Source organism: Ambystoma mexicanum, chromosome 8 (genome assembly GCF_040938575.1).
Source record: "Ambystoma mexicanum isolate Mex_15411 chromosome 8, UKY_AmexF1_1, whole genome shotgun sequence".
Taxonomy (NCBI): domain Eukaryota; kingdom Metazoa; phylum Chordata; class Amphibia; order Caudata; family Ambystomatidae; genus Ambystoma; species Ambystoma mexicanum.
The window spans coordinates 10,944,503-10,967,249 of record NC_090929.1 but is presented as its reverse complement, the minus strand read 5'-3'; the positions used below and the strand labels follow the sequence as shown (position 1 = coordinate 10,967,249).

Below are 22,747 nucleotides of genomic sequence, written 5' to 3'. Positions count from 1 at the left end.
GCATCATAACCTGCACCAGATGTGGGGCTGTATGCGCTGCAGCATTGCATGCACCAGCTGGATATGGCCTAGAAGACCCTGGTTAGCTTTACACCTAGAGGTAACTGGACCTACTTTTGGCTCCCCAAGCAAACGGGTGCCACACCAATATACACCCATTTGACGTACGTGTGTGTGTGTGTGTGTCTGGTAATTTTCCTTATTAAAGCTCTAAAAGGCGTGCTCATATGTACTGGGGCAACCAAGCTATTGTTGCATCTCATTTGGAAGCTAGGTATGCATGTTGTGTATTTGCGCTCATTCTGCAATATCAGTGAGAAAGCGAGCAAAGTTGCATAACCGATAAGTAGAGGCAGCAGAGAGAAGTGATGTGGCAGTTACAGAGATTAATGTAGTAACCAATGTAGTGTCGTGGCAAAGATGGGTAAAGACTGCTTCCAGCTCCTGCTCAGAGTTCAATTTTCGACCCCCTTTGGTGGTACACAAAGCAGCACGATAGGTACCAGTAATCGTATGTACCTACTGGAAATATTTGTATCAATATTGTGCACACTGCCACACTACAGCTATTAGAAACTATGTACCAAGCAGAAAGACTTAAATATTTTACACACCGCCTCTGCTACATGCCGCATCACATCTACCAGCTATGTCCTGTACACATGACTGCATCACATTCAACAACCGTAGCGACTGGGGGGCTGTACACATGGCAGTGTCCCTCGCACCAGCTTTTGGGGCTGTACACACGGCAGCATTGCACGTACTATCCCTAAGGCTGTACACAGTGTACCACCTAACGCACCAGTATTGGGGCTTTACACGCTGCAGTATTGCACGTAGCATACATCTTATGTACCAAGTGCAAATCTTAAAGCAATATTTTACACACAATCTTCACTGGGTGCAGTCTGTGGAGTGTGTAGTGGATCATTAAAGGTGCCATGTGAATAATGTAAATGCTGCATTGTCACATGTCTGGGGCGTGTAAGTAGGGCAGTACCACAGGCACCATCTCATGACCAGCATAGTCTTGAGGCAGACTAGCTGGGAGGGTCAGTGGTTGGAGGGGTGTGTACACGCTAGTAATTCCAAGCTCACTCCTTTTAGGTATGTTGGTAATGCTGTCTCAGAAGAAGCATCTAAAGTATGAGATGCCTTTTTGCTCTGTAATTTTAGCTGTACACATTATCTGATTCACTTTCTCTTTCAGGGGTACTGTTTGGGTTCCTGCATGGTAGGGTATATGTTTTCTTTGGGAGTAACAGGGCTGGAAACCTTTTTTTGATCCACTGCTCCGATAGGGGTGAAACAAACTCTCGTCCATAGATAAGGCACAGACTTGACTGATCCCTTGTCTGCTTGGGAGGGGGGTGGCGTATTCGGTGCATGTGTGGCAGTGTTGAGGGCTGGGCACTGGTCCTATCTTGTTCCTCATGAGCTGCTACTCATTTCTTAGTTTGACTTGGTGCACTATAATGAGTAAAGGTTGTAATGTAGATATGCAATGTGATTGTGGGTTATTTACTGAATGCTGACCACGAAAAAATAGTTGTGTATACTCTGGTTGACACAGAGGGTGATACTTAATTACCTTTGTGTAAATTGCTAAACCAGGCTGCAGTTAAAAAAGCAGTAGTAGCATGGACTCTGCATTTGCGAGGTTGGCATGTATGGGCCTTGAGCAGAATCCCTGGGAAGAACCACGTTCCATCGGTTCAACAATAAATGGCCACCTGCCCTTGGTCTAATTGACATACATTCTGGGCTGCTAGTGTTCTGAGGAGTGGGCTTTCCAGTGAATTAGTGACACTTTGTTTTCCCTGATTGGCTGCCCCGCATATAGGTCCCCTGCACTTGTGACAGTCGCATTGCTGTGGCTGGGGTAGTTGGGATGCTCTATGGCCACCTATTACAAGGTACAAGCATTAAGTCGTCATCCCAGAGCCTCAACACCTGAAGACAGGATGGCAAGATGATAAATGGAAATGCAGGTGTAAACACACAGAAGACCTCACGCCTAGTACTTCAACTTCCTGCTCAGGAAAACTCTCCACTCTGGGCAGGCCATCTGTCAATGGGCTCCAGAGGTGTTATGTTCAGTGAATTTGTATAGCACCCAAAGGCACCCTGGCACTGAGAATCTGAATGAAAAACCTAGACAGCCAGAATTAGAACACAGATGTCTTTAACAAACGAAGAACGGCGAGGTGATTACAGGTTTTGCGAAGCGTTGGGGGTGGAGTGTGTTCCAAACCTTAGCGGCAACTGAGAAGGCACGCCCGCGAGTGTGCATCAATCTGAAGCGGGGCACCACAACAAGAAATGCGGATTGAGAGCAGAGGCACCGAGTTGGAGTGTAGTGTAGGAATTTATCCTGAATGTATTCAGGTCCCACGCCATTAAAGGCATGGTGCACCATACACAAGGACTTAAACAGAATCTGCTTTTTTTACCGAGAGCCATTGCAGCTGCCTCAGTAATGGAGTCATGTGGGTGCCAAAAGGGGCTGTACGACAGCTCTAGCAGCACCTGAAGGCGCTTAACCAAAGTGGCTGAGCTAAATACGAGTTGCAGTAGTCTGAACCACCCATAACAAGAGCGGCTAACACCGGTGCCATGCACAAATGGAAGGACTTTCCTGAGTATGTGAAGTTTAAAATGGCCGCTCTTACATACTGCCGCAACCTGACCATCCATGGTAATAGAGGAAGAAATAATGACCCCCAGATTCCTCAGATGGAACAGGTTCCGGAAGGGGACCATGGGCGGTAGAACATCAGTCATTAGTCCAGTAAAGGGGTGAGGTAGTACCCACCACCAGCACCTCGGTCTTTCTGCCATAATGTTTCAACCATTTGAATGTCATCCATTCCCCTACCTCCTGAAGACAACACCTAAACCGAGTGGCCGTCTCAGCTTGATTTAAGTCCAGGCGGACCAAGATTTGTGCCGTCCGCATAGGGATAACGAATGCCATGGAACAAAATAAGGGCAGAAGGTGCCCTATGTAGAGATTAAACAAAATAGGTGAGAGCATGTCCCTGCGAGACACCACAGGAGAGCGGGACCGAACTAGAACGAAAAGGTGGGAGGGAAACCTATTGAGAGCGGTCAGCAAGGAAGGAGATGAACCAGTCAAGGACTCTACCAGACAGCCCGGCAGAGGACAGCCTGGAGATCAGGGATGGTCAACTGTGTCAAAACCTGCTGACAGATCTAATGGAACAGCCACGCCGACACCCCCCTGATCCACCAGGCGAGCCAGGCCGTCTCATCCAGCATTGAATTGAGAACAGATTCAGTTCCCCTACCAGGCCGAAAACCTGTTATGTTGTTTAATTTGTAAAGTGCGCCAGGTACCCTAGGGCTTAATGGTGCTGAAACAAAAAGACAGACACATTCCAACAACACAAGAGAAGTGCTACAGATCAGGAGGTATCGGAGGCGACCAGATAGGAGGAACATAGCAGTGATTAGGAAAACGGGGCCATTTTTGGTCTTAAAAACTTCTGTCGATGATGTGGCTCATAGTAGGGAAGTAAGAGTTCCAGGACTGAGGTGCTGCAGATACAAATGCAGCATCTCTTGATTTCTTAGTCTTAAGACGTGGAACCAAAAGGATGTACGACTCATCCGATCTGAGATTTCTGATGTTTTTCTTGGGGGTAATGAGTTCTTTCAAGTAGGCCGGCATAGGACCATGCACACATTTATTTGTGATGAAAAGCAATCTGAATGATACTCTGGCTTGAACAGGGAGCCAATGCAGGCTTCTACGCGCTTCTGAAACATGGTCTCTTTTTGCAAGGCGTTTAACAACTCGAGCATTTTGTATAACCTGGAGTAGATGAAAATCTGATGGGGGGGGGGGGGGGGTAAATCAACCAGGAGACTACAACAGTAATCGATTTTAGCACCGATGATAGCCCTTGCCAGGGTTTCAGAATTCTTTTCTGACACAAATGGCCTGAGGCAACGGAAGAGTTTAATATAATGGGAAGCTGAGGAGACTAGTCTATTGACCTGAGCCTTCATGTTAAGATTTTTATCCAGATAGATCCTCAAAGTTTTTACTTTGCTCATGACTTCTATTGTACAATTGTCGATGAGGAAGTTCTTATAGCAGTGGCCCAACTTCTCGAGTTTGGTTTCTGTTCCCACTAGAAGAAGCTTGGTTTTAGCACTATTAATGGCTGGGCCATTCGTCGCCATCCAATCCTGGATTCTTTGATATATGGAGTTAATCTGTATCTCATTCTTGAAAAGAATCAAAATAAGAAATGGATTCAAGAAATGTAGACGCAGAGGAGAGACCAAGGCTTCCAACAGTTTCATAAGAAAGGGCAGCAATGATATGGGGCGATAATTGGCCAGTACCTCAGGATCTAACAAAGGTTTTTTTTTTTTTTCTTTTTTATAACGGGATCACAAGCATGTTTAAGTGTGGAGGGAATCGCTCCATCCGTAAAAAGGCATTTACTGCAACAGTAATATGCGAGATGATGAATTTTCCTTCAACCGAGCCAGGGGAATGGCATCAGTCGGGAGGCAGATTTCAGATGTTGACTAGCTGCCAAGATGTCAGATTGTGAGAAAATGGGGAAACAATGACCAAGACCCCCCCTGAGTCGGAGGGGGCTCAGAGCCATAGGCAGCCGACTAAGGTGTCGCTCCAATATCGATATTGGCGCAGATTAAGTAGATCTTGGCTGCAGAGAGCTTGAGATGGGGGTAGGCCGAGACCTGGACATTGCGGGGGTAGAGAGCGATTGCACAAGCTGCAATGGGGCCCTAGTCTGATTAAGGGCACCCTCGACCTTGGAGGTGAAGAAAGCTTTCTTTGCCTCGATAACTAGCTTATGATGAGCACTACGCGCGCAGTGAAAAGCAGACATAGTCTCTGCAGAATAGTCAGCCCTCCATTTTCTCTCAGCTTGTCTACATTGTAACTTCTCAGCCTTAAGCTGATCGTTATACCACGGGTCAGAAGGACACGCTCTCTGCTTACACATCCTAAGAGGAGCCAGCCGTCTGGAGTGTCAGAAAAGGCAGATGCAAGTACGGGGAGAGAGCACTGAGCAGACTGGCCGCAATGTGTTAGCAAGGGTGGTAGTTATCGAAGAATGAAGTACCCTATGACAGCTATGTTTCAAAATTGCTGCAAACGAATGGCAGCAGGCTGGAGAATAGTAAAAGTTACCAGACCGTGATCGGACCAGATAATAGGAATGTGGGGAGACAGAGTGATGGACTTCTCGGAAGCAAAGACTAGATCAAGAATATTGCCCTGGTCATGGGTGGGTTTAGTGACCCATTGACTAAGGCCTAAATCCCTCATATCCAGGAATTTGTCCACCTGCCCACTAGTAGCAGGGTTATTGGGGAGATTAAAATCGCCCATAACTATAAGATTAGGGTATTGGATCTGCAATTCCAGTGCTAGAGCCGGAAAATCAGCACAGAACATGCTGTCCACCCCAGGGGCCCGGTAACCTCCACTCACTATCAGACAACCTTAAAAACACTTCCAAAGTCCTACTCACAGGAGACCTTAACCTAGGACTCCATGATCTCGCTGACACCCACGCAGCTACCCTGGATAAAGCCCCATCTACCCTAGGATTCACCCAGGCCATCTCCAATCCTACTCATTCGAAAGGATGATCACTGGACTGGGTTACCCACCACAACTGCCCAGTAGCCATCACTGAGAACTCTCCCATCCCATGGTCTGACCACCATTACATCCAATTTGACCTCAACACCTCCAAACCCCTCCATCCCCCTCCCCCAAGGTTTCACCAGAAGTTCACGCCAACTCACTGTGGAAAGGATCACTCCCTTCCTTAAAGTTTCCGCCCTCCAGGCCCCCTTCTCCGCTAACCCTGGAATTCTAGCTGAAGCATTCAAGTCCATGATCACCAAAGCCATTGACTCTATCGCCCCTCCTCACCCTCAGGAAAGCCAAAAAAAACGAGCACACTAATGCCTGGTTCTCACAGGAACTTTTCCAGCTGCGCGCAAAAAAACGCCTTTGCAGCGTGGAAAGTAAAACCTAATGACTCAACCGAACTAGCCTTCAAAGCTATCTCAAAAGAGTACAGATCAGGAATAATCATCGCCAAAGCCAATTCCTTCAACTCAAGGGTAGCCAATGTGAAATCGGGCACCAAAGACATTTTCGCTATCTTTAGGGAGTTAGAAACCCTGTCAACCCCACCACCAACCATCCTGAAGGATGAAAACTGGTGTAATAAGATCCAATTAGCCATGCTCAACAAACTTAATACCCTGCAAACTAAAATCTTGGCCCACCAAAAGGCCCTCTCTCGCCTAATTGCCTCTCAGAATTACAACCAGGAGAAGCACTCCAAAGCCAACTCCTCCCCATTATTCAACTTTAAGGACCTGACCGAGTCCGAAGTCATCACTCTTCTAAAAACTATCAAACCCTCCAACTGCAAGGGCGACATATGCCCTGCTCAGCTCATCAAAGACTGTGGCTCGACCCTCGCCCCATTTCTGACGGCTTTCATTAATGTCGCTTTTCAGTCTGGCCTGGTCCGTACTGATTTCGGAGGCGTGGGTACGACCACTCCTCAAAAAACCATCCCTTGACCCATCAGCACCAGGGAACTACAGACCCATCAATACTGTCCCCTTCCTGCTCAAAATTCTGGACAAAGCAGCCTACCTGCAAGTCCAAAAATTCTAGAGGACCACCACCTTCTTGGCTTTCGGCAATCTGGCTTCAGACCACGACATGGGACTGAAACTGCCCTCCTCGACTTAAAAAAATCAGATGGATGAAAAATTAGATGGATGAAACCGGCGCTCCTGCTGCTCCTCGACCCATCGGCCGCATTTGACCTTGTGGACCATAATACCCTCTGCAATAATTTCTCCATTGCAGCCAACTTCTCTCCAAAGCGTGTGAACGGATCACCTCCTTTCTACAGGAAAGGGCCATGAAAGTTTTCTCCGACTCAGCATGTGCCTCACCAAGTCATCACTTGTGGACTGCCGCAGGGATCCGGCATCGCGCCCACCCTCTATAACCCCTTCACGAGACCCCTCTTCAACCTTCTTGACTCCCGGGGCATCTCATACACCAACTATGCTGATGACACCCAGGTGCTCATTCCCCTCACGGTTCACTACGAAGCAGACAATACCACCCTTGACTCCATCTATAGCACCATCCAAGCATGGATGGCAGAAAACTGGCTCTGTCTCAACCGTGACAAAACTGAGCTTCTGCTAATCGGCTCACCTACCATCTTGGGTAACCCTGACAAGAAATACTGCTCATTCACCATCGACAATATACCCATAGCGGTGTCCCATACAGTTAAAACCCTGGGAGTCTACTTAGACTCCAATTTCACCATGGACAGGCAGGTCAACGCTTTCGTCTCATCAGCCTACTACACTAAACTGCTCAATGCAGCAAGACCCTTACCGAACTACTTGGAACTGCCTCACCATTGCTAGGGCTATTATCGGCTCGAGACTTGACTATTGCAATGCTCTCCTCGGAGGGACCTCAGGTAAAAACATTGCTAAACTCCAACTTGTCCAGAATAATGCCCTTGGGGCCGCTACAGGATTCCCCAGAAAGGACCACATTTCAGACCTTAGGAGACAAGTCCACTGGCTTCCCTTAAAACAAAGAATCCTCTTCACAATCCTTTCCCTCACACACACATGCCTTCATGATTTGACCCCCCTCATACTTGGCTCAGCGCGTAGACATTCCCACCTCCGCCAGACCATCCAGACTAGCCTATACCAACATGATCACAAAACCCATAACACGCAGAGTACGTGCAGGCGGCTCCAGCTTCCCAGTCATCGCAGCTGCTCACTGGAATGCGCTACCTCCGCACATCAGGGGAATTGACTCCCACCTAGCGTTCCGCAAAGCCATCAAAACAACGCTATTTGTCTAAACTGCCTTCGTCAACTCCCAAGTTAGCGCTACACTGTACAATACTGTAACCTAACGTGGTCAACCTAACTGTACTGTGTAACCTGCTAATATGCTGTAACTAAGTAACCACTGCATCTTCTATAATCTTGCTTACGTACACCTTGTAACAAGCGCCTCAATGCCTTTGGGCTGCAGCCCGCTATACAAATGTAAAAAATAAATAAAAATCAGCAGCACTGAAAGTGTAGATGTAGGAGAGACCTGAATACGGGTAAGAAGACATTCCATTTCAAGTGTGTGGTTGGGAATGGAGTAATTAACTTTGCATTTAGTGTTCTAGATGATCGCCATTCAATCTCCAGGGTGGGTAGCCTTCCGGTCAACATGTATCAAATCATAGTTAGGCGGAAGAGATTGCACAATGTCCTGTCCTGCTCAGAACTCTCCTGTCCTGCTCAGGAGAACTCCCCACGCACTAAGAGAGCCCATATCCAAGCCTGCATTTCTGCGGCATCTAACAACTCGGCTGAACTCTTTAAAATCTTCAAAGAGCTGGCCAACCCTGCTGCAGTCTCTACCTCTCCAGTCGCCTCCCAGGCCCTTTGCACGGCCCTTGCCTCTCCTTTTATCTAAAAAACCCATGACATCCTGTCCACCCTCTCGTCCTCCCCTCCCCCTTCATTCTAATACCACTGCCTCCCTCTTCCTAATCTTTTCCCCTGTTCTCCGAGATTTCCAGACAAGTCTGATCTATGGGAAGTCTCGTCAAAACAGCTTCTTCCCTGTTTTTGCAAAACCATCAAGTACCACATTGACACCCTTGCTCCTTCTCTGGCTGACTTATGCAACCACCCCTTTGCCTCTGGAGCCTTTCCCTTGCCTCTGAAGCACTCATGTGCACCCTCTCTCAAAAAACCCATCACCGACCCCTCTTGCCTGGCCAACTGTCACCCGATCCTTATTGCTCCTTTCCTGGGCAAACTCCTGGAAAAGCGGGCCATCTCCCAGCTTAATCTTCACACCGATTCTGTTGTCTCCATGACCATCATTCTGCCTTCAGAGCGGCCAGAAGCACAAACTGCTCTCCTGAACAACCGTGAAGACCTTCTCTCCAACCTTCATTCTAATATCCCTTCTGTCGTCGTCCTACTTGATTCTGCCTTTGACCCGGTCAACCATGGTCATCCTGCTCAATCGCATCTGTGATAATCTGGGTATCGCATCAAGAATCGACTATGCAAACAGCCTCTACCTTGGAATACCAGAATACCTCCTGAAGAAACAACGGATCCGAAATACAGCAGCCAGACTACTCCTCAAACTATCCAGAAGAGACCACATCACTCCTGCCCTAAAAACATTACACTCTCTCCCAGTAAAACATTGCATCACCTTCAAAACAATGTGCATAACACACAGGTCAATCGGCGGACAAGGAGTAGAATTCCTACAAAAGAAAATAACCATCTACAAGCCAACGAGACTCCTCGTCAAGCGACGAAATCCGCCTGGAACAAAAGCCATACCGTAACAAAAGATTTGGAGGCGGCGCTTCTCCCACCTAGCCACAAAAACCTGGAACAACATCCTAAAAGAAATAAACACGAAAGACCACCTACAATTCAGAAAATTAATAAAAACCTGGCTCTTCAACACCACAGATTCAAACTGAAAACCGAAACGGAAAGGAAAAAGGACGACTAAACTTAAGAGGACACTGACGACACCCAGAACCAACCAGAGAAACTCTGACCACAACTAGATGGGTAACGCCAAGGCAAATAGAACACAAGCAAAATGCATAAGGACAGAATCGGCATCCCAGCCAACATCCTCACTCACCCCATAATTGCTACCAGATACCACACTGTTCTAGAGTTGTCTGAATGTTAGCAACACCACACTAGAACTAAGTTGTGGACATTAGCATGTACACTGGCCGTATCGGTGGCGAAGGAAGGCAGGTAAGGTTATGAAGGAAGTTAATGGCAGTGTAGGCCAGGTGTGAAAGGGACTGATTACCGGACAAGCCCAGTTCAGGACAGAGGCGCAGAAATGCTCCCACGCCCCATCTGGGGAGATTACGCAAACCCAGAGCCTCACTTCGAGACAGAAATGCCAACTAACCAATCCACTAACAACTATCCCCTCTGCATACACCTCTCAAACACACCCACAAACCTACAGCACAACAAACCGCACACACTTCACTACACTGCAACAACAAAACACAGACTCGCACAACGGTAAACGACGACTACCAGCCGCAAACACCCCAGGCCCAGCCAACAGACACACCGGGCTGAGGCCGCCAACAGCACATCACTGCTCTTGCATTTTTCCAGCTTCCTACCACTAACTCACCTTCCCCCTTTGCCCTTTTTCAGAGCCGCAAGGGGACCACTCCGGTGGGGATAGTGCACGGTACAAATATCCTTTAACATTATCACTGATCTGGTCCTGGCCTGGCTGACCTCCTTCCTCTCCAATCGACCCTCCCAGGTCCAACGTGGGTCCTTCCTTCCTACCTGTGGTGTCCCTCAGGGGTCTAACCTCTCTCCCTGGCTCTTCAACCAATACCTGGCACTGCTCGCCCACTGCATTGCAACTCTGCTCAAACTTTCAATGCTGTGCAGATGGACACCCGTCTTGTTTACAGGCTCCCCTCTGCCACCTCTTCTCCCTCTCTCATCTCCGACTTGTCTGTCTGCTATACAGGAGTGGTGCGCTGCCACCAACCTCTGCCTTAATGCCAGTAAGACAGAGATCCTCCTCCATACCTTCACATTCCTTTCCTGTCTCCCTCGGGCTGCCCTGCCTTGGCGCTCTCCCTGCTCCCACTTGCGGGGCTAAGAACCTGGGCTCATTTTTGACTCCCCGCTTTCCTTTTCTCCTCACATCTCTGACGTCTCTAAGAAGTCAAACTACCAACTGCACCTCCTCCAGATGTATTCTTTATTTCCCCTCCGTCCCCCAGAAGCTCACTGTCTCCAGAGCTCTGGTTCTCTCTAGGCTGGACTATTGCAACAGCCTCTTTCTAAATCTGCCTGCAACCACTCTCCATCCTCTGCAGCTCATCCAGACCAAGACTGCAAGACTTGTCCTTGGCCTCAAGCCCCTGGATTGTATCTCTCCAGCACTGAAATATCTTCATTGGCTCCCAGTGGCTGCAAGGTTTAAATTCAAGACCCTTTGCATTGTCCACAATGCTTTCAACTCTCCCTCCGTAAATACATTCCTACTCGAGCTCCCTCATCTCCAACTCCCTCTGGGTCAGTCGCTTCTCCGAGCAACGAGTTGGGCTTAGATCCCTTTCCTCAACTGGGCCCTCCCTCTGGAACAGCCTCCCTGCCTCTCTGAAACTTGAGCAGAACCCTCTTTGGTTCCGGAAGCACCTCAAGACCTTCCTCTTGCTTCTGCCTTTGCTCTTCCTCTCGCCTTCTAAGCTGTCTACTTTGGCACCGGGCACCTGGCACCTGGTTATCCTCTGATTTTGGGCCCAGATCCCTGCCCTCCCAGCCACACACCCGCACTGCTTCCTGGCAACTCCTGCACTTGGATCTGTATCTGTAACGTTACAGTCCCCTTCCAGCACTGACACCTGTTGTCTACACCCTATTCTCACACATACCACCTGCTGGCTGCACTACTTGTTGTGCTATCACGTGTTCAGCACTTTCCACTCACCCCTCGCACCCCCCCCCCCCTCCTCCTCCTTCTCCCCTGCACTTGCACGTTCTCAATGTCACTGGGCCTAGTAAGATTGTTTTTATCGTCCCTTTTTTTTCCCCCCCTCCCTTGCCTCGTCGCGCTCTGAAACACTTCTGTATGGGCGCAATACAAATAAAATATCTCTTCACGTGGGGGCCGGCCGTCTGTCAATTTATTCGTATATTTATATAGCGCCGAAAGCCTGCGGGCATCGGTCCGCGGAACATAAATCATACATCTGACAAAGACCAGAACATAATAGCAACAGACAACTGAAACAAAAACAAAAAACGCAACATTACAAAGACATAGTAGCACATGCCTAACTGGGGAGGGTGGATCCAAGAACAGTGCGACTGGGAGAAATATAGTCCGACTAAGGGAGCAAAACAAACACTAACTTAGTTCAATACAATTCTCAGGGCAGTAGATGAACCTCTTGCTGTGAGAGAGAAATTCTATGTGAGCACATCAGCAGACTGTTAGACCCACATCCCAAAATGATGCAGTTGATGTCGCTCGAACACCAGTTAGTGATTTGAGTTCTACGCAGCACTTTTAGGTCTTGCGTTCTCACACAGTTAGTCCCTAGTTTGGAATTAAACCATGCCAAGATTTTATTTTTCAGGGCTTCCCTGTCAGTGGGCTTAAGAGGCGCTTTGGGCATGTTCTGTCCTGACTCCAGGTCCTCTGTGGATTCTGAGCTTTGTGGGTTCTTTTCCTTCTCATGTTTGTCACTGTAGCTCTTGTGCCGACGATACCAGAGATGAGCCTTCTGTTTGGGTGTTTTATGCGCTTCGTTTTATAATCTCTTGCGTGACGGTAGTATTCTATTCCCCTCTCCACCCAGCTTAATATGGCTCCTCCCCACTGGCCGGATGGAAGCCGTAGCACATGGCTTTGTGGATAGAGCACAGCACTTGGTGCTTCTTGCGAGCCATGGGAAGAAGCCTAGAAAGACTAAGTTCAGACCAACCGTGTTATTTATATCTCTGTAGGTCTGTCAAATAAGGTGCTGGGTCATTCATCCTGTAATAACATGCCCCTAAAAATACCCTTGCAATGATTGGAATAGCACACAGCTGCCTTTTGAGAATTCCTTTCACCTTGCCCTAAATGTACTTTCGTGCCATTTCTATGATCGTAAATATTACTTGTGCTTAACAATAGTTACACGAGGTCAAAGTTCCTAACCGTAGCACCCCTGATTTTTATCAGACCGTTTGCATAAGGATTCTAAAAAGAGCACTACTGGAAACTTGGTGGAACCCCTTCTTCTCAGGTAATGGCTGCATTACTCTGGACAGCATGCAGGGATGGCCCTCCACCCCTACTGGTATTGGCCATTTATGTTAAATGTATTTGTACCGCGCACCGTCACCAACGGAATGGGTCCCCAGGCGCTCGGGCAGATCTGTAAACGATAAAGGTGGGATGGGTTAGTAAGGTGAAGAAGGGAGTAAGATAGTGAGAGGAGTGGTGTTCTGTTGGCAGCTTCAACTCAGTATACACCGGGTGCTGAGCTTTGGTGCGGGTATCGGATCGGAGTCAGTCCGCGTGTGCTGTTGTTCCGGCTTATGTGTTGCAGTGTTGTGAAGTGCGTGCGGCTTGTCGTGCGAGAGATGGTTGTGAGAGTTTTTGAGTTAGATAAGTATGCAGAGTTTGAGCTTATATTGGTTAGTGCAGGGGTCTGCAACCTTTGGCTCTCCAGATGTTTTGGACTACAACTCCCACTATCCGTAGCAAGCATAGTCAATGGTGAGGGATCATGGAATCTGTAGTCCAAAACAGCTGGAGAGCCGCAGGTTGCAGACCCCTGGGTTAGTGGGTTACCTGACCTTTACCATGCTAACATTCGTAGTTCAGTCTGAGTGTGACGCCTGTTGGCCCTTCATATTCCCATCTAGACGCGGCGCCGGCCAATGATTAGGACTCCATCCAGGAGTGGTCATGCCAACCCTCACACCCCCATCCAGATGCAGCGCAGGCTAGTGTCTAGAGACCCGTCCAGGTGTGGGCATGCTAACACTCACAACTCCATCTGAGCGCCATGCAGGCTGGTGTTCACAATTCTAGGTGTGGCACATGTTAGCATTCACGTTTTCTGGGCGTGGGCATGTTGTCCTTTAATCGATCCTATCCAGATGCGACGCAGGCCAACATCTATCCAGATCCGTCTGCCGGTCTGGATATGTTCGTCCGGTACGTACAAGTGGGAGAGTTACTTGGGACTTTCGTCTGGGTCTAGGTGTGTGGTCAGTCTCTGCAGGCTTCCTTTGTGGCTATTTTCCATGTCTTATGCTATGTCGAGTGGTTGGTTATTTGGTTTGAGTGTTTGTCCAATTTGAGAGTGGTCGAGGTTGGAGTTATTTTCGCCTTTGTTTTAATGTCTGGGCATTCTGGTTCGTCTCTGCTGTGGTTATGCTTTGAAGAGCCATGATTTGAGGAGTTTCCTGAATGCTAGGTGGTTTGTTGTATTCCGTATATTCTTAGGTGGGTCATTCCAGGTTTTGGGTGCCTGGTGAGAGAAGGACGATCCTCCGAGTTTTTTTCTGTTGTAGGGTTTTGGTTCCAGGCGTATGTCGGTGCTTGATCTTGGTGTTCTTGTCGGTTGGTGTAGGCGTAGTTTGTCGCTTAGGAATTCTGCGCCTTGTTTGTGTATTGCTGTGTGTGTGATGCACATGGCCTTGAACTTTATTCGTTGTTTCAGTGGTAGCCAGTGTAGTATTTTTAGCGCAGGTGTGATGTGTTCTCTTCTGGGTAGCTTGAGGAGGAGTCTGGCTGCTGCATTTTGTATGCGTTGCAGTTTTTTTAGAAGTCTTTCCGGCATGCCCAGGTATAGGGTATTGGCATAGTCTACTCTGGACATGATCAGAGCGATGATGGTAAGTGTTTTGTTGGTGAATGACAGGAACGGTAGGATCCTTTTTGCTGCTCGCAGGAGGAAGAAACATTTCTTGATTACCGAGTTTACTTGTGGCTCCAGAGTGAGGTTATCGATGAGGACCCCTAGGTTTTTTACAGTTGATGATGGTTCTGGTGTGCTGCCGAGCTCTCTTGGCCAGGGGATGTAGTTGATGTCTCCTCCCTTTTTTGAAACAATCATTATCTCAGTTTTGCCTGGGTTGATTTTGAGATGGTTGAGGTTCATCCAGTTGAATGTCACAAAGGCAGTTCTCTAGTGTGGTTTCTTCTCGGGTGTCTTGTATGTTGAAGATTATTTGAGTATTGTAGGCGTAGTTGTAGCATGTAAGGCCGTGTTTTTTGATTGTTTGATTAATAGGTACATGTAGATGTTGAATAGAAGCGGGGAGAATGATGATCCTTGTGGTACTCCGCACGTGGAGACTCTGGGTTTGGATTTACAAGGTTTCATCCATATTGTTTCTGTTCTGTTTGTTAGGAAGGATTTGATCCATAGTAGGGCAGTGTCTGTTATCCCTAGTCCTTCTAATCTCTTTATGAGGATGGCGTGGTTGACAGTGTCGAAGGCTGCAGACAGATCAAGGAGAATCAGGGCGGTGCTGTTGTCTAGTCTGCGTTTGTTTTTAGGTCGTCCCATATTTAGAGGAGAGATGATCCTGTTCCTCTCATAGGTCTGAAGCCAACTTGTGCCTGGTCTAGTAGGCAATGCTCTTCTATGAATTCTTGGGTTATTTGGTAGACATATGTTTCTACTAGTTTGGCTATGTAGGGTATGTTGGAGATGGGTCTGTAGTTAGATAAGTCCTCTGTCTCCTGTTGTGTCTTTGACTAGCGGCTTGATGTAAGCCGATTTGAAGGCCTGCGGTACTTTACCTGTTGAGATACTGTAGTATTCCATGGGGGTTCCTGGTTTGAGAATTGTTTTGTATATGTCCGGGGGGCAGGGGTCTTCAGCAACAAAATTGTTGCTTTGGTATACCAGTTTGATGAAAGCCTCAACTGATATTTCTGGGAAGTTTCGTAGCTTGTTTGCGTGTTCCACTCCTGTGTCGGTGGGGTTTAAGCTTTGAATGCTTGGTCTGTTTTGTATGGTGTGTTGGATGGAGGTTATTTTGTTTTTGAAGTGGTCTCTGAGGTCCTCGCAAAGTTTTGTCGATGGTATTGGCGTGCCGTTGCAGGCCGGTGGGTTTTTTATTTCGTTTACAATTTTGAATAGTTATTTTTGAGCGTTTGGTGCTCTGAAGATTCGGTTGTCATGTTTCCTCTTCGCTTTTTGCATTTCCTTTTTATATGCGCGGATCTGTTGTAGGAATTTCAATTTGTTTGCAGTGGTGTTCCTCTATTCTGATTCTAGTTTTCGGTTTTTCCTTTTCATGGCTTTGAGTAGTGGGGTGAACCATTTTGCTGTAGTTTTCTTGTGTGATGGGGTGAAGGGCTTTTCTTTGGCAGTGTCGTCCAGGGTTGTTGCGATCCAGGTATGAAGTAGGGCAACTTTTTTGTCTAGGTCTGCTTCTTCCACGGTTGATGCTTGTGGTTTGCTGAGTTCTGGGAGCTTGGTTAGGTTGGAGTTTTTTATGGTTCTCCAATTTCTTTTCATCATGATGGGTTGCTTTTTTGTCGGAGCGGCCGTTGTGATTATGAACGGAATAATGAGGTGGTCGCTCCAAAGTATTTGAATTGGGGGGTGCCGTGGTGATGAGATCCTTGTTGGCGAAGATTGCGTCAAGTGTGTGCCCTGCTGAGTGGGTTGCTCCTTTCACTTGTTGTAGGTTCATGCCTGCTAGTTGGGCGGTTAAGGATTTTTGTGTGGTTGTGGTTTCTTCGTCGAACCAGATGTTTAAATCTCCGAGGATGATCAGATGATTGTACTTGATGGCTAGGGTGGTGATTGCTTCCGTGAAAGCGTCTACGAAAGTCGCATCGTAGGTTGGTGGTCTGTATATCCGTATGAATTTCAGGTGGGTTTTGGGGTTTGCTGAAAGTCGTAGTTTTAAGGATTCACATTTATCGATCTTTAGTGGATCTTCCATTTCGATGGCCAGTTGTTCCTTGTGGATGATCGCTAGTCCCCCCCCCCCCCCCCCCCCCCATCTTTTGGATTTTCTGTTTGTTTGGATGCATTTGAAGTCTTCAGGCAGTTGTTGAGGGTGATCTTGTAGTTGTCTAGCCATGTTTCGGTTACAAATAGGATGTCTATGCCTCCTTCTGGCAGGAGCTCTTATATTTCCGTTGAGTGTTTGGACATTGGCCTTGCGTTTTTTAAGTTACAGTGGATTCTCTGGGTGAGATTTTGTTTTGAGTTTATTTGTTGTTCGAGTTTGTAATTGTCTGTTCATGGAGTTTCCGCATTGATGACGGCAGGATGAAGAACGGCGTCGGCCGCTTCTTCATTGAAGCGGTCTAGTAGGTTGATAACATGGCTGATTAGTCTTGGTGTTTCTGCTGTGATGCTCCTCGGATGATCAGCGGTGGTTTCTTCAATGGGTCTGATTGTTGGGTGGGAGGTGGCGTTGCTGGTTGTTGGTACTTCGCCGTATTGTGCGGGATGTAGTGGAAACCGATGTTGCCCCTCTGTTCTTGTAATGTAAGGGGTCGGAGCCCTCCCACTCTCTTGTTGAGTGCCCCCGCCTTTTTTCCGCGTGTATCAGGAAATTCTTTGCATGTTTTGAGGTTTCCGTGTTGGGGTGTCGGTGTACCATGGTTGTTGCGAGGTAAGGTGTGGGGTATAAGGATTTTTCTCTTGTGGTTTTTGTTCCGGTTGTGGCTGTTTTAGGCGTGTTTTCTTCCAATGTGGCTGTTTCTTGTGGGTTCTGTCGGTGTTGTGTGTTCGCGTCTCTTGTTGCACGATCTTGTTCTCTTCCTCCGCGTCCCTTTCTGGTACGGGCCATTTTCCAGTCTGGGTGTGGTATTGTAGTTGGTCCTCTGTGCTGTGCTGTGCGGTTGCAGTGACCTCGGTTTCCTTCTCTGGATACGCTGGTGTGTTCTCTGGCTCATTGTTTCCGTCGGTGGGTAGGGTATGTTTCCTAAGGGTGCACTCTCGGTGGGGGGCGGGATTAGGGTGTTAACGGTCTGCTGGTATGGGATTTAGTTGGGTTAGGTAGTGGTGGGTTTCCGGGATTGGTAGAGTTCTGAACTAAGCGCAGTCAGTTTATTTGAGAGATCTGTATAGTGGGTGAGAGTCCTGTCAGTGCAACCTAAACATCACACAGTGCCGTTCGGGGACAAGGCCCCTGCTACGTTTGAGAGAGCTGCACAGTGGGGAGAGACGTCCACCAGCGCAATCCAAGCACCACACAGTGCAGTTTGGAGACGGAGCCCCCGTTGAGCTTTGAGAGACCCGCACAGTGGGAGAGAGGCCCATCAGTGCAATATAAATCTCATACAATGCAATAGTTTTTTTTTGGGTTTGGTAAGTGGCTCGGAGTCTGGGGTAGAGTAGTTGCTCTAATTCTGACCCAGGCCACTCCTACCTTACAGGTCCTTGTAGTTGCTGGTTGACGGCTGGCCACTGGCTTCCCCTGATGACACCTGGAGCCCCCTCTGTTGGAGCCACCCTTGGCTTTGGGGCCCTTAGTCGCAGGGGGCTGCCCTGGGAGGACCAGTGATGAAGTGTGGGTGGACCAACCAGAGTGGGCCTGGCCGGGTCGGGAGGCGGGAGGGAAGGGGAAAGCAGGAAGAGGGAGCAAGTGGACACGGGCTGCAGGGTGTCCTGAAAGGCCTTGGGGCCTGAAATTAGTACAAAAAAACACACACAAACACTAGCGCTCCTGAGGGGGCCTGCCTACTCACCGAGCTCCTGTGCATAAGGTGCTTATTCAACTACTAGCCATGTTTCAAAGTGCCACAAAGGAACAAATATTTAAACAAAATGACAAAAAATCAAAATTGGAGAGCAGGTCTTTACGGATGTTTAGGAGAGCAGTTTCTGTGCTTCTGGCATCTCTGAAGCCAGACTGATGGTCATGGAAACAAGCAACAGATTCAGTGTGAAGATTAAGCCGGGAGATTGCCAGCTTTTCCAGGAGTTTGCCCAAGAAAGGAATAATGGAGTTCGGGCGATGGTTAGCTGCGCTGGAGGGGTTGGCTAAGGGTTTCTTTAGAAGAGGGTGCACAAGAGTGCTTCAGGGGGGGAGGGAAGGCTCCAGTGGCGAAGGAGTGGTTGCAGAAGTCAGCCAGGGCAGGATTGAGTGTGTTGATGTGGTCCTTGATGATTTTGGAAGCATAGGGAAGAACCTGTTTTGACCCTTTCATAGCTCAGACTTGTCTAGAAACCTTGTCAGGGGGCACGGGGGGGGGATAACATAGGAAATGAAGAGAGGGAGAAGAGGTGGCCACAGGTGGGCTGGAGGTAGAGGAGAGAATAGAGGGAGGAGAAAGAGGACGTGAAGGTGAACAGGATGTCCTGGGTTTTAGTCCTGAAATGAGCAAGCATGGCCGTGCAGAGGGCCTGGGGAGGTGGGGGGGGGATTGGGGACAGGAGCATTATTGGCCAGCTCCTTGGAGATTTCAAGGCCTGCCCTTTCTTTCTTCTCCTGGCCTATGGACGTGTACGTGCTGCAGGACCCCTCCTTCTTAGTCTTCTCATGCACAGGCTTACATGTTCCAGACACCCACCCCCTCATTGATCTCCCCAAGCATGGACTTGTACATGTTGTAGACCCTGCCCTCTCGTTTTTCTCCCTGAGCATGTACTTCCACATAGCCTAGACCCTGCCCTATCATTCTTTTCCCCAGGCATGGACTTGTACATGTAGAACATTGGATGCTTGTTTGTCTTCACTGCAGCTAATCAGTACAACCGCTACAAGGGCAGCATTTACCTGGTGTTTGATTTCTGTGAGCACGATCTGGCCGGCCTGCTCAGCAACGCCCACGTCAAATTCACCCTCTCGGAGATCAAGAAAGTGATGCAGATGCTGCTTAACGGGCTGTACTATATTCACAGGAACAAGGTGAGCACTGGGGTGATTCTATGGGGTATGGCGGGAACCGCTGGCCGGGAAGCTGAGGGGTGGCGGTGGGGGGTGGTGCAGAGGGTGATTGGGAGCAAGGTGAGAGCAGGCAAGGTGGGGGAGCTCTGGGCACGGTGTGGAGAGCCGGGGGCTTAAAAGCCATGGAGAGCTCTCCACCCGTCCTCTGAAGCAAAGTAGTTAACTTCGGGGGCTTGTGGGGTAACTGAGGTGCGAAGGGTGATTGGGAGCCAGGTGAGAGCAGTCCCGGGGAAGTCTGGGGCAGGGTGGGGACTGCTGGTCTGAAATGGGAGTGGGAGAAGGGAAGCAGGCGGGAGTGATGAGAGATCTGTATGTCTTGTTAGTGGGTGGACACACTTCCATTGTGCCACAGACACTGGGGGCGGTTGTGCCCTGTAGGTATTAAACATGTTGAATGCTGTTGGGGGTGGTAAGAGGGCAGTAGCTGCTGATGTGCAGTGCCAGTCTCTTTCCACTGTGAGCATTTGGTAGTGTCATTCTTGGGCTCTGCTGCCGTGCTTCCCAGCAGCTGCTAATGTTACTGCCAGTAGGGCCTAATAAGTAGTGACTGTTTAAACATGTTATGGGCTTCTGTACATGACCTAATCTGCAAGGACTTGTTTTGAGAAATGAGGTTAACCTTTTCCACGCTCTACAGATCTTGCACAGGGATATGAAAGCTGCCAATGTGCTCATAACCCGAGATGGAGTCCTGAAGCTGGCAGACTTTGGCTTGGCTCGTGCCTTCAGCCTTGCTAAGAACAGTCAGCCAAATCGCTACACCAATCGTGTGGTGACACTCTGGTACCGGCCTCCAGAGCTCCTACTGGGTATGTACCTGTACCAGGCCCCTAATGCTCGAGATTGTTCTTTAGCCCGTCTCTTGCACAGCCTGCTTTTCTTTTGTATGTCGTTTGTTGCTCTGTATGTGTGTTTTGTCTGGGATTCCATTATTCTCTGCCTAATTACCCCTTTCCCCCTCCCCCTATCTTCTCCCCTCTACACCTCCAGCAAACCACAGTGGGGTTATCAACACCCTGGGCGGGATCACAATTCGCTCATCCACGGACTCGGCGCTTTAAGACCTCTACAGTGGTGACGGGTGCAGTACAAAAAACAAATTAACATAACGTTTATACCGAATGAACGTAGATGGGCGCTGTGCAAAGGTGACACATCAAGGGGTTAATCATATGGCCATTTATTTTATTTTTTGCAGTGGACTAATTTTCTATACTCTGGCCTGATGGACAGATGAATAGAAGGCCAACCTATATTGTGACGGGGACAACTCTGGGAGCTGTTGCCAAACCAGTTCAAGGTAGCAGTGACGAGTAGTCTAGGCTAAGTCTCAAGAGAGGTGGTAAGCTTGTAAGGGGTCCCCAATGAGCACACAGCAAAGCAGTCCAGGAACACACTTAAGACAAACACATTTAAAAATACTATGGTCAAAAAACACAGTGAAAAATGACTACCGCCAGGTCATCCTATCACGCAACACTAGAATTAGATGCATATAGACAATTGCTGGTGCAGGGCAAAATGCATATCAAACCCCTGAAAGGAAAGGTATAGATCAGTACTAGCACTACAAATCCACAGAGAATCAACCTTCGCTTCAGAAGTCTATCCCTAAGATGTATGGGGCCTTGTACCCAGAAGTTCAGCAAAGTTCCATACAGTTTATGAAACTTGAAAAAATGAAGGCAGGGTCTATAGGGTCCAGTGAACAGTTCCAAGTGTTAGGGGACACGTTTAACAAACCTATAACCCAACTTTTGGAGTGCTTGTGTGAACAAGCTATGGCAAATCCAAAGTGTTCAAAATGGTTATCAAAGTCATCAAACTTTTAAAGGGGACTTAGGGGTGCAGGTAAGTATCGCTATAACTCACCCCCCCCCCATACTCTGATACTTCAACCTGCCAAGTCTCATGAAGAAGGTTCAAGTTTGCTTTTCCTGCCGTTGGCCTCGGCCCTTGATTTCCAGGGGTTGCAGGTTCGAGCAGTTCTCAAGTCATGGATTATTGCTGGTGCCAAGGATTTTCAATGAAGAAATGCAAATTAACTCGATGGAGGGCACCTCTCAGAACAGGAATGGGCGCAGGTAAGCAATTTAGGACGGCCGCCGATGGCACGGCGATGCAAAGGATTCACTTGCCGTGGTCCGACTTGACCTATCTGTGGTCCCCTTGATGGTACGATCATGACGTTTAAAGAGAAGTCTTATTGCACAAGCTGAAGATCCGACTCCACTCAGAACTATGAGGTCTGCAGCACGGTAGCCCAAACAAAGAGCTGGTCAGCCACAAGGCGATCCTGGGGCAATTCCGATGGCTCTTCTTTGTAGGACTCTGAGCTGACGTCGAATGGATGTACTTCCACTCCAAGTTTGCAGCTCCTTTGCAGGACTGGTGGTCCTCCACACAGCTCTGGTTGCCAAACCCCCCTCGGACAGGCCCACTGTCTCCTTACAAGTCTTGTAGCTGGACAGGAAGACTTTGTAAAAGAGAACACAATCTAGCAAGTAGTTTCTTCCAGTCAATGGAAAAGCCCTTTCCGAAAGAGAAGCAACAGTAAGTGCATGTGTTTAGATTCAGGTGGGCAAGTCCTCAAGAGACCAAGGGGGACCAGAAGTGCAAATGGTGTCTGTCTTTGGCGGGAGAGTGTTTACCTGTGTGCCGAAGTGCTCTTAATGAGAAGATCCTGACGTTCATTTGATGGGCAACCCTCAAGAGTTGGAGGTGAAGAGGAGGCCCAAGGATGAAGGAAACCAAGAAAGTGCCTACCAGCAGCACCATAGGGTCAAGATGGCTATGCCATGGGACCAGATAAGCAGTTCTGCTGGAATGCTGTTGGTAATTTCCCCCGGTGTTTGCTGCGCATTTTCGGCGACAACAAGGGTTCCAGCAAAGGCGCCCTTGAGGCAGGTGGAATTTCCCTAGACCCTTCGGAAGGATGATTATTCAGCATGGGGTCTGGCATGGATTCACATGCTCGTGAATATTACCCGTCTGGCTGGAAATCCTTGGTGAAAAGAAAACCGTTTTGCTTTAGCTTGAAAACTGCATTTCTCCTCTAACCAATTGCTGTACTCTGGGTCATAACGCCCCCTTGCAATGACGGTCCTCTCCCTAAACTCCACCCCTGTTGTCCATCTTCAGATGTTTACTGCACACTTCAGTGTTTCAAGTCCTCTTGTTGCTC

The 22,747-nt window shown here is 48.4% G+C and overlaps 1 protein-coding gene across 1 annotated transcript in view; it reads left to right on the top strand.

Moving 5' to 3' along the window:
• CDK9 (cyclin dependent kinase 9) overlaps positions 1–22,747 on the top strand; it is a 100,741-nt gene that overhangs the window by 28,373 nt on the left and 49,621 nt on the right. The window contains exons 5-6 of the mRNA XM_069609048.1: positions 19,358–19,524; positions 20,201–20,372. Coding sequence (XP_069465149.1) covers positions 19,358–19,524; positions 20,201–20,372 — 339 coding nt within the window. The remainder of the gene's footprint in view (positions 1–19,357; positions 19,525–20,200; positions 20,373–22,747) is intronic.